We start from the raw sequence: 14,055 nt of genomic DNA, 5'->3' as shown, positions 1-14,055 counted from the left end.
CAAATATCATTATCATTATCAATATCATAAAATACTAGTATAAATGTATATAAATGGACTTCCTCGTTTTGTCATTTGGAACCATTTTTATGGAAATTAATTGGAGGACTTCTGAAGGACAGCTTACATTTTAAATAGTACAAAAAAAAGAAAAAGCTTAATAGAAAGTTTTTTTGGGATTTGCTATGAGCAACTATGCATCTATTAACCTCAGTCAATCAGCTGCCACTTTCTGAATGCTGCAGAGACTGAGCTGTGTTCAAGCCTCAATGGCCTCACAGAAACATTTCTCTGCTGGTCATCTCTCTCTTCATATCTTTAATCAGAATGGTCTCTAATCATTTGAGTGAGAGATCTGAAGTGCTGCAGGATTGAAAATCTGTTCGTGTGTGCACCGTTTGAGTCTGAATCGGAGAGAAAGGGGCCAGCCCTGGTGTTCTTTGTCTGGAGCTAAACCCTACGCTGCCCTCTGTATGTGCGCTTGCTAAGTCTATATGCCAGTAATCCTAGGACGATTATCTCCTCTATACGGATGCATGGCATTAAATCTAATAACCTCCTTCTTGCTTTAACACATGAAAGCTAAAGTGGCCATGGGGGGCTGTTTTCATCGGTGGCTCAAATTCTGAAGGCCCCTCTGCATGAGAGCTTTCTTCTCATCTACAGCTGTTAGCATGCAGTCATACTATGTTCAATTTCCCTACATTAACGGTTGAGACATTGGGCCAAAACTGATTTATGTTTCTCAAGCTTGTGTCCTGTATAAGTGCAATTAGAGGCATTAAACAGTCCTTTCAACTTCTTGCAATCTGCGAAAGTCTAAAGAACAGCCATTTTGAAATCATTACCACCATTTTAGGGAAAACATGTGTACTTGCTCTATCGTACGAGGTCATCAGATACAGGAACGCTGGTGAATGTGGCACGATTTCCCAAGGGATGCTAACTTTGTCGCCGAGTCTCCCTCAGGCTTTGGAGCACATGCTTGCAATATGGCAGAGATTTGGAGTAAGCTTAATGACCACATGTTACGTCACTGAAAGTTAGGAAGATTGGGATGAGAAAGTGCAGTAGCCCTTGCCCTGGTCACTCTCCAGAGATGCAATTACAAGGGTGTGTGAGTATTCACGAGGAGGCTTAGATGCAAGTCTGATAGGGCACAATACACAAAAGGTATCAGAACAAGCTCTTATGAATAGGCTGGAATGAACAGTTTATATGTATGCATCAGTTACACGTTCTTTTCTCATACTGAGCCAGTTTTCTCTTAACATCTGTATAAAGCACTAAAACATTCTCACACATTTGGTTTAATTGGAAGAAAGTCTTGGTCATTGAACACTGGACTGATGCTCTGAGACAGATGTCCAATGGACTATTTTCCGAGTTTCCACTGAAATAAATATTACCTCACCAAAGAACTTTTCTCTTGGTGTATTGTTTACAAAGACCAAATTGTTTTGTAAAGTGGTTGTGGAAAGACATGTTTGCTATCAATCTCTGTAGTGAGTTGTTTTTATTAGCAATATCACGTGAAGTATTTTTTAAGGCTCTACTAATCCTTTGAGCAATAATCCACTGCCTATATCAAGTGTGTCTTCGTACTACGCCTTATTGGAACATTTGAAAAAAATTGAATGTGGTTAAAGATATTGTAATAGTCTTGGAAGATGGGAACTGAGACAAAGCCATAATGCAAAAAACACCTTTATTAAGTGCCCTAAAAAGAGCACTAGTGCAGAAACAAAGCCATGTTTGGGCTTGGTGCATGGTGCCAGGATGTCACTGTCACACAGCTTAAGGGTCCTGGGGTTCTGCCAAACCTTGGGTAAGGAGTCTGTGAGGAGTTTGATGTGTTCTGCCTGTGTCTGTGTGGGTTTCCTCCAGATGCTCCAGTTTTCCTCCCACAAGCAAAAAAACATGCTGGTAGGTGGATTGCCTATGCAAAATTGTCCATAGCTGTGAGTGAATATGTGAGTGTCTGGTTCCCTGTGATGGAATGGTGCCCCATCCAGGATGTGTTCTTGCCTTGTGCCCAGTGATTCCAGGTAGGCTCTGGACCCATGGCAACCCTGGACTAGATAAGCACTTACAGACGATGAATGAATGCATGACTGTCAGAATGCTTATCCATCATCGCACAAACCTCCCTGACCATGGATCCCGGATCCAAGCTCAACAAATACACAAACACACAACAAAAGATAATTCTCCAAAATAACAGCTAAAACGATGAACGGGGTAGTTGCGGTGCACATTAGGTTTTCTGCCCCAGCCTCGCCCAGTGTCCAGCAACCATCAAAATATCTAAATTAAACAAATGTAATAATGAGTCATGTCCTGTGATTAAACATGCAGTGACATGCATGGATTTACTGTAATACACAACTAAATATAACTTTCCGGTGAAATCATGGACGGTACTTTCCTGTGGCCCTCACAATATTTTGTTTAACAAGGAGGTTATGCACATGTGAAATCACTTTGCCATCCAACATTGGAAATGGGAAACAACTGACAAATCCAAAGAAGAAAATGTTTTTCAAGCTACATAAATCAGATAACAGATAAAGTACTTTCTCGCTATGAAAAAGATGAACTGTGCCATGTAATGCATGGCAGTGATCACAGACACTGCACAGTAATGAGCAAAACAAGAGTTAACTGAATGGAAAGTTAATGTTTTTTATTGTTTATACTGAAGGGAAAGATTCATCAGGGTCCTTCTTATTGTGTAATTCAGTCTGAGTTCAGAAAAACTGTATAAAACTATAGACATGTACACAAACAGCATTAGACATTGAGGGACACTGCATGGTTTACTTTATATGCCGTTTCCTCATATGACCACTTGAGCTATACTGTTCTATATTTCAGCGACATGGACTAAGTCAAAAGACTGTCCAAATATAAATTCATTCACAACTTATACACAAACATTATGATATCAAAATTCTGAGTAGTCTAGGTTATTGTGGTTATCTAGGTTATTATGGAAGTTAAGCATATGTGTAATTGGTCTCCAGTAACTGCTCTACTTTGGCACTGTATCCCAATATTTTTGCTTTTCTGAATTAAAGGTTCAAGAGAGGTTCAAGAGAATAATTGAATTTAACAAAAAAAAAATCCTAACTCTGTGCTCTTTGTGTATGTGGGTGTACATATTGTCATTTATTTTTTCCTGACAGTAGGGAGGAAGCAATGTTATCAGCATTTGGACACATGATACTGTACTTAAGGCACGGCTTCCTGTCTTAAACCTACTATTCTATGTCTCATATAAAAGAAATATTTTCAATTCACGCTACACTGCAGTGTCACAGAACATCATGGTTTTATGAATGTAAGATGTAACTTTAAGTGCTGGAGCCATTTAAAGAAGTTTATTTGGGGTTGTGCATTTACAAAGCTTTTTAGTGGAATTAGGGCCGGCTACCATGAAGTAAATAATCATACACTACAGTAGTTTGGCCGATGAGATGATAACATGATCCTAGCAGGATAGTGTGTAAGGAGCTGATGACTTGGCACAGTGTGAACAGTAAGGTTGTGGGTTGTAGTTTTTGGCTCACAGCCTGTATCTGGGAGCTATAAGGTGATTAACTAAGTTATATAAGCTTTTTTTCCCTCCTCTCCTTTGTGGTCACCTGATATCATTCAGTTTTTTTACAGTATGTTCACATATTGACCTAAAGTGTACTTTAACTATGAAACAACACAGCTTTGTCTTTTTTTTACACAGTTTCTCATGGAAACTGAACAATATATTCAGTTAAAAGATTTAAGGTTTTGTTTACATATTGTGAGTGGTTTGCTTATTATTCTTATTTTTATTATTATTAGTAGTAGTATTATTATTAATGTATAGTATTTCTCAATGTAAAAAACGTATTCACAGACATATGATGTTGGTGTATTTATATATTCTTTACGGTAGTGATAATACATCTTTCTGTTTAGCTTCTTTGCCGCTTAATCCTTTTCAGGGTTGCGGTGGGTTTAACAATTTAATGTCCTTATATGTTCTTCAATGAGATACAATGACTCAATGTGCTTTAACAGAATGTTGACCATGGACTTTTCAGTAAATGGTGCATGTTTCACTGAAGTTATCCTTTTAGAGGCAGTACTAATCATGTTAATCATGATCATGTCATTAACATTAACATTAAATTATGTTAAATGAAATAATCTACAAATTAATTTACATTTGTAATTTAACATTTGCCTATTACTGGGTCTTGGCCACCAGTAGACACTCTCAATGGCATCCCACATTTACACTGAAACATACAGCAGAATGTTCTGCCCTGTTTCATTGTAATGTTCGTCCCAATAATCAGGAGTATGTTGTTAGTGTTATCTTATGCATTTATGAAACCTGATGATTATTTTTAGGGGACAGAAGTTTGATTATTGTCCATGAATACCTGCTATAATTAAAATAAATATTCCAGGCAAAACTCATACATGATTATGATTTATTTCAAAATATGAATGAAATCAAACATTGGTACAAACTCATAAAAAGTAAATACAACATATATAATGGAGTAAGCTGCCATATACAAAGAAATTGTCTTCACATTGTTTGGGAGTTATGGGGGAAATATATACATTACCAATGGCCTAAAGCACCTGCTGTGAATATAATAATATAGAAGGCTATGGTGTCTGACATGTCATGAAAGCCATTATTGCTGTTGAGCACAAACATTTCAGGGGTAGAGATCTGACTTTGCAGCCAAATATACACTCATGTATCAACAGTTTCATAAGATGATGTTTAAAATAGCCATTTCAAGATGCAGAAATACAGTAAGGCAGTTGTTACCTTTAAATTCAGCATCTGCAGTTTACATACAGAAGCATACAGATGTGGTAAAATGGTAGAATACAATCTGAATATCCTTCACCATTTAAATACATTTTGTAATCTTCAGTTTGTGATTCTTTCTACAAATACCTAATATTTGCCTGCACTTCTTATCAGAGAAGTGGGTTTCAGTTGCAAGTGATTTTGGTCATTTTGCAGGTGAAATAGTCAGAGTGATGTGATGAGGCAAGAATTACTGCCTTCTTTCTTCACACATGCTGTATACGGTTGTCCTCCACTCCATTCCATAGTGAAATTGGTCTAAATTCAGACACTGTGGCAGTTTGTTGAAATTAATGTGTAGTTATTGCTCAGCAGTGGAGTTAATGGTCAAAGCTCTTTGGCTTTTAAGGCAAAAGAATGATTTTTTGTTTGTTTGTTTGTATGCATTTTTTAATCTTCAAAGCCGCACATTTAGAACTTTTACTGACATTCACTAACATTCTGAAACTCTAGCAGTAGGCAGCATGGGAAAAGCAATGGGGCACAAATTGAGAATAAAGGAGTGCACACATTCATCAGGGCTATCTTGCTCGTTAGAATGAGTTTTTACTGCATTTCTCCATATGATTGTATGAAATTCAGTGTCACCAGGGGCCTAACCCCCAGAACAATGTGTGCACCCCCTTCCTCTGTAATCCTGAGAAGGGCATTATGTTTTCCTGGCCTGTGCGCCTGCAGGCAGCCTGTATAAAAGAGGGCTGGCTGCTTTAATAGGACCACATTAAATCAGTTGATGGAATGGAATTGGCAGCGGTATAGCAGAGAAATTCCATGCACTAATTTCTTTGAGAAGTGTTTAACTCTAGCAGAGTGGAATGTATGCTGGTTTTAGAGGGCAAGACATGTTTTGTTTCTGGACAGGATAGTTGTAAACAAGACCTCCATGCCAGGCCGAGACATAATTCCTGTTTTGAATATCCATATAAAAGTTGTAGTTTCTAAGTGCCTTTTTTGACCAATGCCCATTCACCATCAATCTACCATGCAAGTATTAAATGAAGAGGATGCTCATGGTGCATGAAACTATATTGCATCCTTAATGTAACTTCTTACTAATTTAAGTTCCTTTTGCCAATTTACAAGGAGAAATGAGCATAGACTATTTGCTAAATTTCTGGACAGCGTTCCTCAGCTCAGCTGGAAGTTCATTTTTTTTAACAACAATAAAAATAAAGTGCATTATTAAACTATCGATGTTAGGTATTAAAGATTTTAATCCTATAATTGTACACTTTTATCCATAGATTACTGCTAACAAAACAGTAACTAATTTTTACTAATGAACTGCATTATTTTAGTATAAAGAAATGTATCTGGTTAGTTCTGTTTAATTTAATTTGTAATATTTTTTGAATATGGTGATTTTTAGGTTGTTATTGTTATCTTTTTTAATTAATTAATTGTGCTTTGTACCATGTACGCAAATGTGTTTTAGGTCTTGTTTAATGTTTCACGCGATGTGATTCCGTATCAGAATGTTTCGAACACACTGCCTGCTCAGTTAGCAGTTTTGTGGATCCAGATGTTTCTTGCTTACAGAATGATAGAAATATAAAAAAAAGAACATTTCATTCTATTTTGCCTCACAGCCTACTTCCAGTAAACCCAATTATGTTCTCTGAAGTAGTTCAGAGTAGTTAGGGTCATGTAAGGTCTAAGGTCTCTTGGTTTGCATTTGTATAAAATAACACCCTGTTGGATCAGAGAACAAAAACACAAGCAACTCTTCTCTTTCTGAAGATATATAATATTAATTCACATGCAATATGCAGTGTTACAAAGTTATAATATGGATTATTTCAATAGGATTATGAAACGGGGAGAAATCAATTTCCCTTCGTACTTAAAGGATATGCTGAAATTTGGGCTCAGCTCTGCAAGAATGGGCATCATTCACAGATTACTCTTCCTGTAATATGATCCATGGCCTAAATGCATATTAAACCTAATCCCTGACATAATCGTGATGTCAATGGTGATTTACCACTGAAAAGACTTTTTAGTTGAGGATTAATGTTGACCTGGGTCCAGGAAATTGGCCCATCATGTAATAAATCTCATGAGTTTGCTCCCAAAGCATCAAATACTTCATTCAGTGCTACTTAACTCACTGTAACAGACAGGCAAGGAGCAAACGCAAATCCAAAAATATCTCTTTACTGTTTAGAATTGATATAAAACATTGTATATACACATCATACGTATAAAACCAAACACTCATACATATATAATTGCACATTGCGCTAACACAGGTGGTGCCTATAGCAGTGGCAGAGGTGGTGGCGATGGAGTGGTGTGCCGATTGCTGAGTCACAGGACAGGAAAGCAAATTTGGCAGGTTAAGTGCTGGGTCAGCAAGCATGCCAGAGGAGTATATGGTACATATCTGTGGTGGTGGGCTGATAAACTGGTTTGCCATCCAGCTGGCTCCTTAGTTCGGCTGTTGTTTGGCTTTCTTCATTCTGCAGAGACATAAGATGTATACAGTTAGTGTGGAACACAAGCCAAATCCTAAAATAGACAGAAGCCAGAAAAAACGTAAATAGATTATAGTTGAACTGTTGCATATGGACACTTTGGACAAGTTTTTTTTTTTTTGCCTTCCACATCTCATGAGCCAGGCTCTTGCCTATAATGGTGAGTACTACAGGGGGATGAACAACAGCTTGTTATTGCTAAATGAACTCTGAATTTGTATCTTTAAGTGGTATTTGAGGTGAAGCAGGTTCATTTAATGGCCTGCCAAAGTCTCCACTGGAAAACATTTAAAACCTGACGCCAGACTGTGCTTGTGGCCACACTGTGCAACAGACATGCCATTAGCTTTTACAGGCAATTCTTACTTTTAACTGCACAGGTAGTTAATTAAGCAAAAGCTCAAAGCTTCTGCTACAGTGCATTATAAACCTACAATTTTACCACTGTTACAGTTTATAACTAATGGGTCAGCAATTCAATAGATGTATGAAAATCTGCAGTGGCAGCAAAATGACTTGTACATTGGAAGAGTAGCCTACCATAAGGACTGCCACTGCTGCCCTCTGATGGTGTTATAGCACCTGTCAGAGGTTTTACATTTTGTTGTTTTTGCAGTAATAGTGTTTTTCTCTTTTCTCTGTGTTTACTTTTTTCTTTTTCTTACAAGTATTTATGCCTTCCCAGAATACTTTATTTTCATTGCAATGTAAACATAAGTTTGTAATGGTTAACCACTCTGGAAAATTACTCAAATAACTTTACTCAACTCCTATAACTGTGATCAGGTGATTGTGTCATAGCTCTGACAGACCTGTGTGTTTATATCTACTGTCTGGTTCAGAAGTGTCAGGTGTACAGCCTTTTCATTTGTCTGACTGAGAAGTATTCCCAGATTGCACAGTATGGCTTTGCGAATGTCTAGTAGCTACTCAAAAGCAGTCAAGCCTGTAGAGGCATTGTCCACTTTAGCCATTACTTTGCAGACTGGACTATTCACACCTTTCAGCCTTTGTGTGTCCAATTAAACTTTAGGATATATTTAGTTCAGCAGCTTAAAGACTTACAATTTTGCACAGTAGAAGTGCACACTAATGGCGCAACTTCAAGTAAAATTGAAAATGAGTATAAATTATTTAAGAGGCTGTGCTTAAGATGGGTAAATTTAATCTTCATCTCATGATTAATTGTAGCCACAGCACTGATTTGTGATTTATCATCAGAATCAGTAAGGAGGGATTTTATGCCAGGACCACAGTGTGAGAACATGTTTTGCATTAGGAAGCTTGGCAAAGGCTGGTAAGCATTAAAATTATGTTCAGCAACCAAAGGTATACATATTTCACAGATTCTTTTGAAGAATGAAGCCAGGGTTCAGGGCTAAACAGAACCCTGGCACAGGGGTTTTCCTGAGCATTTGGAGAAACGTGAGAAACAGGAAATGTGGAATACTGCTGTCTGTTCCATTACCTGTATATATTGATGTGATGGTTATGCATGAATTTATAATCGTGAAGTAAACTGTACAAATCTTTGTATGTATGGCCATCTGAGGACACACATTTGATTGAATTGTATAGGAACAAAAAAAAGCACAAATTAAGCTTTATGTTTCTCCTTACTTTTCAAGGGCATTCTTTAGGTACTGCTGCAGCCATTTAGTCTCAGGGTTAATGCACACTTCTTTGTGGTTCTTCAGCTTGGCACTGTGGGAAAAACAGAAAATGGTTAAACATTTCATTAAAAGATATTCATCCATACCACTCAGCCATGTCACTACATCGACCACTTGATTATTATGTGTCTTTTAAAGCACTTTGTCCCCCATTGTGAAGGAATTCTGAATGCAACACAAAAGATGTGCCATGGTCAGCATTAACGACACAATGAAACACGGCAAAACAAGGATGAAGGAGCACTGTGAAAACCCTGTTGAAGCTCACTGAAGCAGTTCTTTCTCTAGTTTCACTTTCAGAGAAAATGATACACCCTTAGAGGCAGTTATAGTTTCTTTTTTTTTTTTATGTTTAAAATTCATTTGCGTATCTTAACCACCTGTCAGATAGTAATCTCACCCTCATGCCTCTAGCAGACACCATGGATTTGTTTGATTATCTTAAAAGGTTTAGTGTATGTTTTTAGATTCATGGAAGTTAGCCAATGGCATTTGTAGATACAAACAAATAAATGCTTAACCATTAAACTTTATGTGTATGTTTAGTAAGCCATAAAGTTTTGGTTTGCACATATGTTAAAGATTGTTTAGGTGATTTGAGATATAAAGATAAACATGGTCCATTTGTTGGTTTTGGCTCTAGTTTAATGCACAAACTAAGCTTGAATCTCTTACTCAGTAGTTGACCTCTGTTTTTTTTTTAATGTATAGGTATTAAGTTGGTGAACTATTGATTACACATGGAAACAAGGACAACCTCAAGCACCCCACTTAACCCCCTGCTTTAACACTAAATGTCCCTGTTTGTTTTGGAGGTCACCTAATCATCCATCAAATAGAACTGAGTAGATGCTCATTAGACGCTTCACAGGATTCTGTTTCATTTAGAAATATAAAAAGCTACCAATGTAGGACAAGAGTACATTCAGCCTTAGCTTTAGCATTAAGCATCCGAGACACCATATTAAGGCATCATCACAGGGTGCATTATTATCAAAGTTTATAGTTATCTTTGACTCACATCTATCCTCTAATGTAAAAGTAGGATTCTAGGGTCTGTTTTGATTTTGTCAGCAGGGGTTAAGTGAGGCAGGTCTGTGGACAGCAGGTAGTAATTACTTCACAGCAAGTGAAGGGCAACAGAAAAGCCTGGCATATAATGTTACCAACTTCACTCATCAGAAGCATCAAGGATCTTATAGATTGCAGTAGTACTTCTGATCTGTTCTCTAGGGATTTTCACCATGCCTGTGTCGGCACCACACGTGTGTCCAGCTGTTTGTTTCCCCTTAACTCTTGGCCGTTCTACAAATAAATCTCATAAAGAATTCTTGGCTGTGATATACTTTCCTTGCAGAATTTAACTTATATATAATTGCAATTTATTAATTTTTTTTTTTTTTTTATTTAAGTTTGTTTTCTATGGGACACTTTACAGGTTCTTTCAAAATATATATTTATATAACGTGTATATTACCAAAGAGGTTTTTTACATATATATACAAGAGAAATCACAGCTCTTTAGTATTAACGTTACACCAAAGCAAACCTTTAATGAGGTATGGTTAATGTCTTCCTGAACAAAACAAAACTGCATCCAAGCTTAGAATCCCACCCTCTCCCATAGCATTTCCTTAGCTTGTGTCTAATTGTGAGAGTTTGACCCTAAGTATAATGCCAAAGAGGGGAGGCCTGTTCCGGATCTATTCAGAGTTCTTTCAGCTCTGGGAGATTGATGGTGTGAAATAATGGGTATTGGGGTTCAGAGAGACACCCCCGTAAGTGGCATGGCTGCGTCAGAGTGGACAAGCATGTGAGAAAGACCCTGCTGTAGATACTCACATGACTTGGAAGGGACAGTTAGGTGTGTGGACAAACTTCAGCTCACGGATGTTCCTTTGAGGGACTGTGTTGACTGTGGACCGGCACCAGCACCTCTCTACCAGACTGATAGGCTTGGCTGTACAGGATTAAAAAGAAAAGCCCATTACAGACATGTCTTATATCAGTGCAATGAAAAACAGTATTTACATTTTAGTTGGTTGTGGATAAATATGATTTGTTACAAGTTCCTGCAAGAAAAAAAAAGATCCCCAAAGCAAGCGATTATAACCTCTTTCTAAAATGAAACATAATTTTTAACACTACAGCAGTGAAACATTGAATGAAAATATAATGTGTAATAGAAATAATTTAAATAATTTGCAATAAACATATCTACATATATGTACTTTAAAACAAGGGAACCAATACAGTTTTCTGCTCTAAAGTTACAATTTCAGAGATTTTATTTGGACAAATATTTTGCTTACTCCTAAGAGACAGACAGGATCATATTTTTTTTTTGTTGCTTTCTTGTGATACTTTTATGTTCACTGGAATAAAACTTACTATACCCACATTAGCTCCACAGACATTCTGTTTACTAATCTATCACCGCTCGGACACCCTTCACTTGTGCATGTTTTTATACTGTATAAATGGACATATTTTACTGTCTGCTTTTAAGCAGGATCCAAAGCAGATGTGTTCAATCACAATGTTGTCAAACGAAGAACTCACTGCAGATGCGATACAGCTTTGCAGTATTTCAGTTCATTATGCAAGCTAAGCTTTTACGCATTTCCAGAGTATAAGATGGTTTTTAAATGTATAATTCTGTTAATACTTATACAAATAATGTTCACTTGTAATTCTTCATTTTCAGCGAGCAGCATTGAGACCAGTAAACATTTAAAAATATAGAGATCATGTAATGCTTTGGCGCACATAGGAAGCCATTAAGAATTGAACAATGAGAGAACCATTGGTGTGCCTGAACAAGCATGTTTGCACATGTAATTTGACTGTAGTCAATGGTTTCTACCTGTTAATTGTCCAATACACAAATTCACTGGTTTGTCATTTTTAGCTTATTAAGGAAATGCATCTGAATGTAGATTAGGAAGCAAGGTGGATAAAAGAATCATTTTCAATTTAAGAGCATCATCAAAAGCAAATGCAAATTATTAACATATTAAACAGAATTAACAGGATACATGAGAAAAAGCAAAAAAAAAAAAAAAATCTACTAGGAATGGTACTGAAAACCTAAAGAAAACTTGTACTCAAATGCTAGCAGTAATTGGGGCCATTTATCTCAGTGTTGTGTTTTTCTAACAGCAGCTGCCACATTACGGGAAGCAGAGTGTGATCCATGGAGTGGGCAGAGTGGACAAATGGGGGATTGGTCAACAATAAATCTAGTGCCAAACACTCTTCAAAAAAAGGTACGCTTGAAAATAGTCTAAGGAACCTTCAATTAAGGCAATAACCTCTATTCATTTAATTGTAAGTTAATTTAAATATGTGTACTTTGATTTGCATGTGTGTAATTGTTAAATTAATTAAATACGTTTAAATACAACCATTTCCCCTGGGAAATACACATAGTGTAATGGTTAAAGTACACCCCATGACATAGGTACACTTCCACTGATTGTATACAGTATCATTGTAAAAGTGCGCGTAATCATAGCCTAATTGCTCCTGCGCCCTAATGGTCCAGAAGTGAGGCGTTTGAGCACGCAGCTGAGCGGACATCGCCCACTCACTTAAGCCCGAGGGTGAGAAGTACCTGCGAGCTCCATGTTAGAGGAGTTAAAACATGCAGGTACTCTGCCTCTGTTGTTATGTTAATGGGGCTCATACAGCCCCCCGGCGCTTTGGGCCATTGAAGTGCAGCCTAGTGGTACCTCTGCTCTTTTGGTTTTACCTCCTAATTTGTGGCTAATTAAATTGAAACAAAGGAGGTGACAAATACACACGTTAAACATGGGCACGACGCTCTGCAGCGCACGGTTCTGTTGAGCAAACACGTCCACTGCGTAAACACATTGCGTGAAAATCACAACTCTCACCACAGCGTACAGACGGCAGGCTACGAGACCCTTTCACAGCCACTGACTCACACTGAGGGGGAGTAAGCACTAAACACGATAGCAATGGTTAAAAAAAAAGTTCGCTTAGGGCTATATAGTAGCCTTATGAATGTCACAGATTAAAATTTTACACATTAATTTTCTTTGCCGTTTTTTTATTTAATGAAACCTACAAGCTGCCCTTTATACAACATTTCATCATGTTTGGACATATATATATATAATGTTGGTCCATATTTTCTTGGGAAAAAAAAATATATATTTTTTCAATTTAGTTTATTTTAAAACATAAGTACCCATATAAAAAGCATCCAACAAAGTTACTGTTTAGAAGATAGGCGCTTTTGTTCAAACAGCTCTAAATTCATGAAAGCATGACAATAGTTAGAATATATATATAGTTGAGCTCTTAAGTAAATACTGTGATCACCTCAAATGACATCCCAATGCATGAATATTTTCTAACCCTAACCCTGTTGTAAATTGATGTATGTGGCAGCAAATAATGCTCTCTACATGAGAATGTAGACTCTATGCAATGCAGCCAAATATCGGTTTGCATGAACGTAATGATATACGTATAACGGACCCAATTTATTCTTTCTAAATTTGAAGGCTAATTTGTCAGTTTTTTTTTAACTCGTGTGCGTTCCCTCACCTCAGTTTCTGTCAAAGTTAAGCAAAGGCATCCCAGCATCTCTAAACAGCACCTAACGTAAACTATTTTCTCAAGTTTCCCGCCAAAGTCTTATTCCCATAAAAAGGCAAATGTAGCTCACCGTGTGAAATCGTCCCGTAGATCGCCACCGTGACGAGCGCTGCCAATAGAAAAGCTTTCAGCTCCATAGTGTAGCGCGTGTGAGAGCGTGTGTGTGTATATTCGTGTGTGTGGAGATTCGCAGAGCGCACTGTGGAAGAGCAGTGAGGACTGGCCTTAAATCAGGGACCTGCCCCCTTTCAGAGCTAGGGGCTGTTCCCTTCATGATCTATGAGCTCCTGCCATTACAAGCCCACTCCATTAAAACTAGCCTGGCTTCGTGTCAAAACACTACAAGGACATGAACGAACATTCAGAGGGTATTTTCAGTCTTGCTCAATATATCTAA

The 14,055-nt window shown here is 37.4% G+C and overlaps 1 protein-coding gene across 1 annotated transcript; it reads right to left on the bottom strand.

Moving 5' to 3' along the window:
• Window positions 1-4,474: 4,474 nt before the first annotated feature.
• Window positions 4,475-13,847, bottom strand: cxcl12a (chemokine (C-X-C motif) ligand 12a (stromal cell-derived factor 1)). The gene is made up of 4 exons (XM_066679487.1): window positions 13,729-13,847; window positions 10,872-10,989; window positions 8,977-9,060; window positions 4,475-7,341 (listed from the first exon to the last, which is right to left on the bottom strand). Exons 1-4 carry the CDS (start codon window positions 13,793-13,795, stop codon window positions 7,311-7,313), a joined length of 300 nt encoding a protein of 99 aa, XP_066535584.1. The 5' UTR covers window positions 13,796-13,847; the 3' UTR covers window positions 4,475-7,310.
• Between the last annotated feature and the right edge of the window lie 208 nt (window positions 13,848-14,055).

The sequence above is a fragment of the Hoplias malabaricus genome, chromosome 8 (assembly GCF_029633855.1).
Source record: "Hoplias malabaricus isolate fHopMal1 chromosome 8, fHopMal1.hap1, whole genome shotgun sequence".
Taxonomy (NCBI): Eukaryota; Metazoa; Chordata; class Actinopteri; order Characiformes; family Erythrinidae; genus Hoplias; species Hoplias malabaricus.
The sequence above is the reverse complement of the archived record's forward strand: the minus strand, read 5'-3'. Positions and strand labels throughout refer to the sequence as shown.

Excerpts from the sequence above, each read along its gene's own strand:
- cxcl12a (XM_066679487.1), bottom strand. The coding sequence starts at position 13,795 with ATGGAGCTGAAAGCTTTTCTATTGGCAGCGCTCGTCACGGTGGCGATC. Across the intron at positions 10,990-13,728 it reads CTACGGGACGATTTCACACG|CCAAGCCTATCAGTCTGGTA; the intron begins GTGAGCTACATT and ends AATCCTGTACAG. Across the intron at positions 7,342-8,976 it reads CTAAAGAATGCCCTTGAAAA|AATGAAGAAAGCCAAACAAC; the intron begins GTAAGGAGAAAC and ends ATGTCTCTGCAG.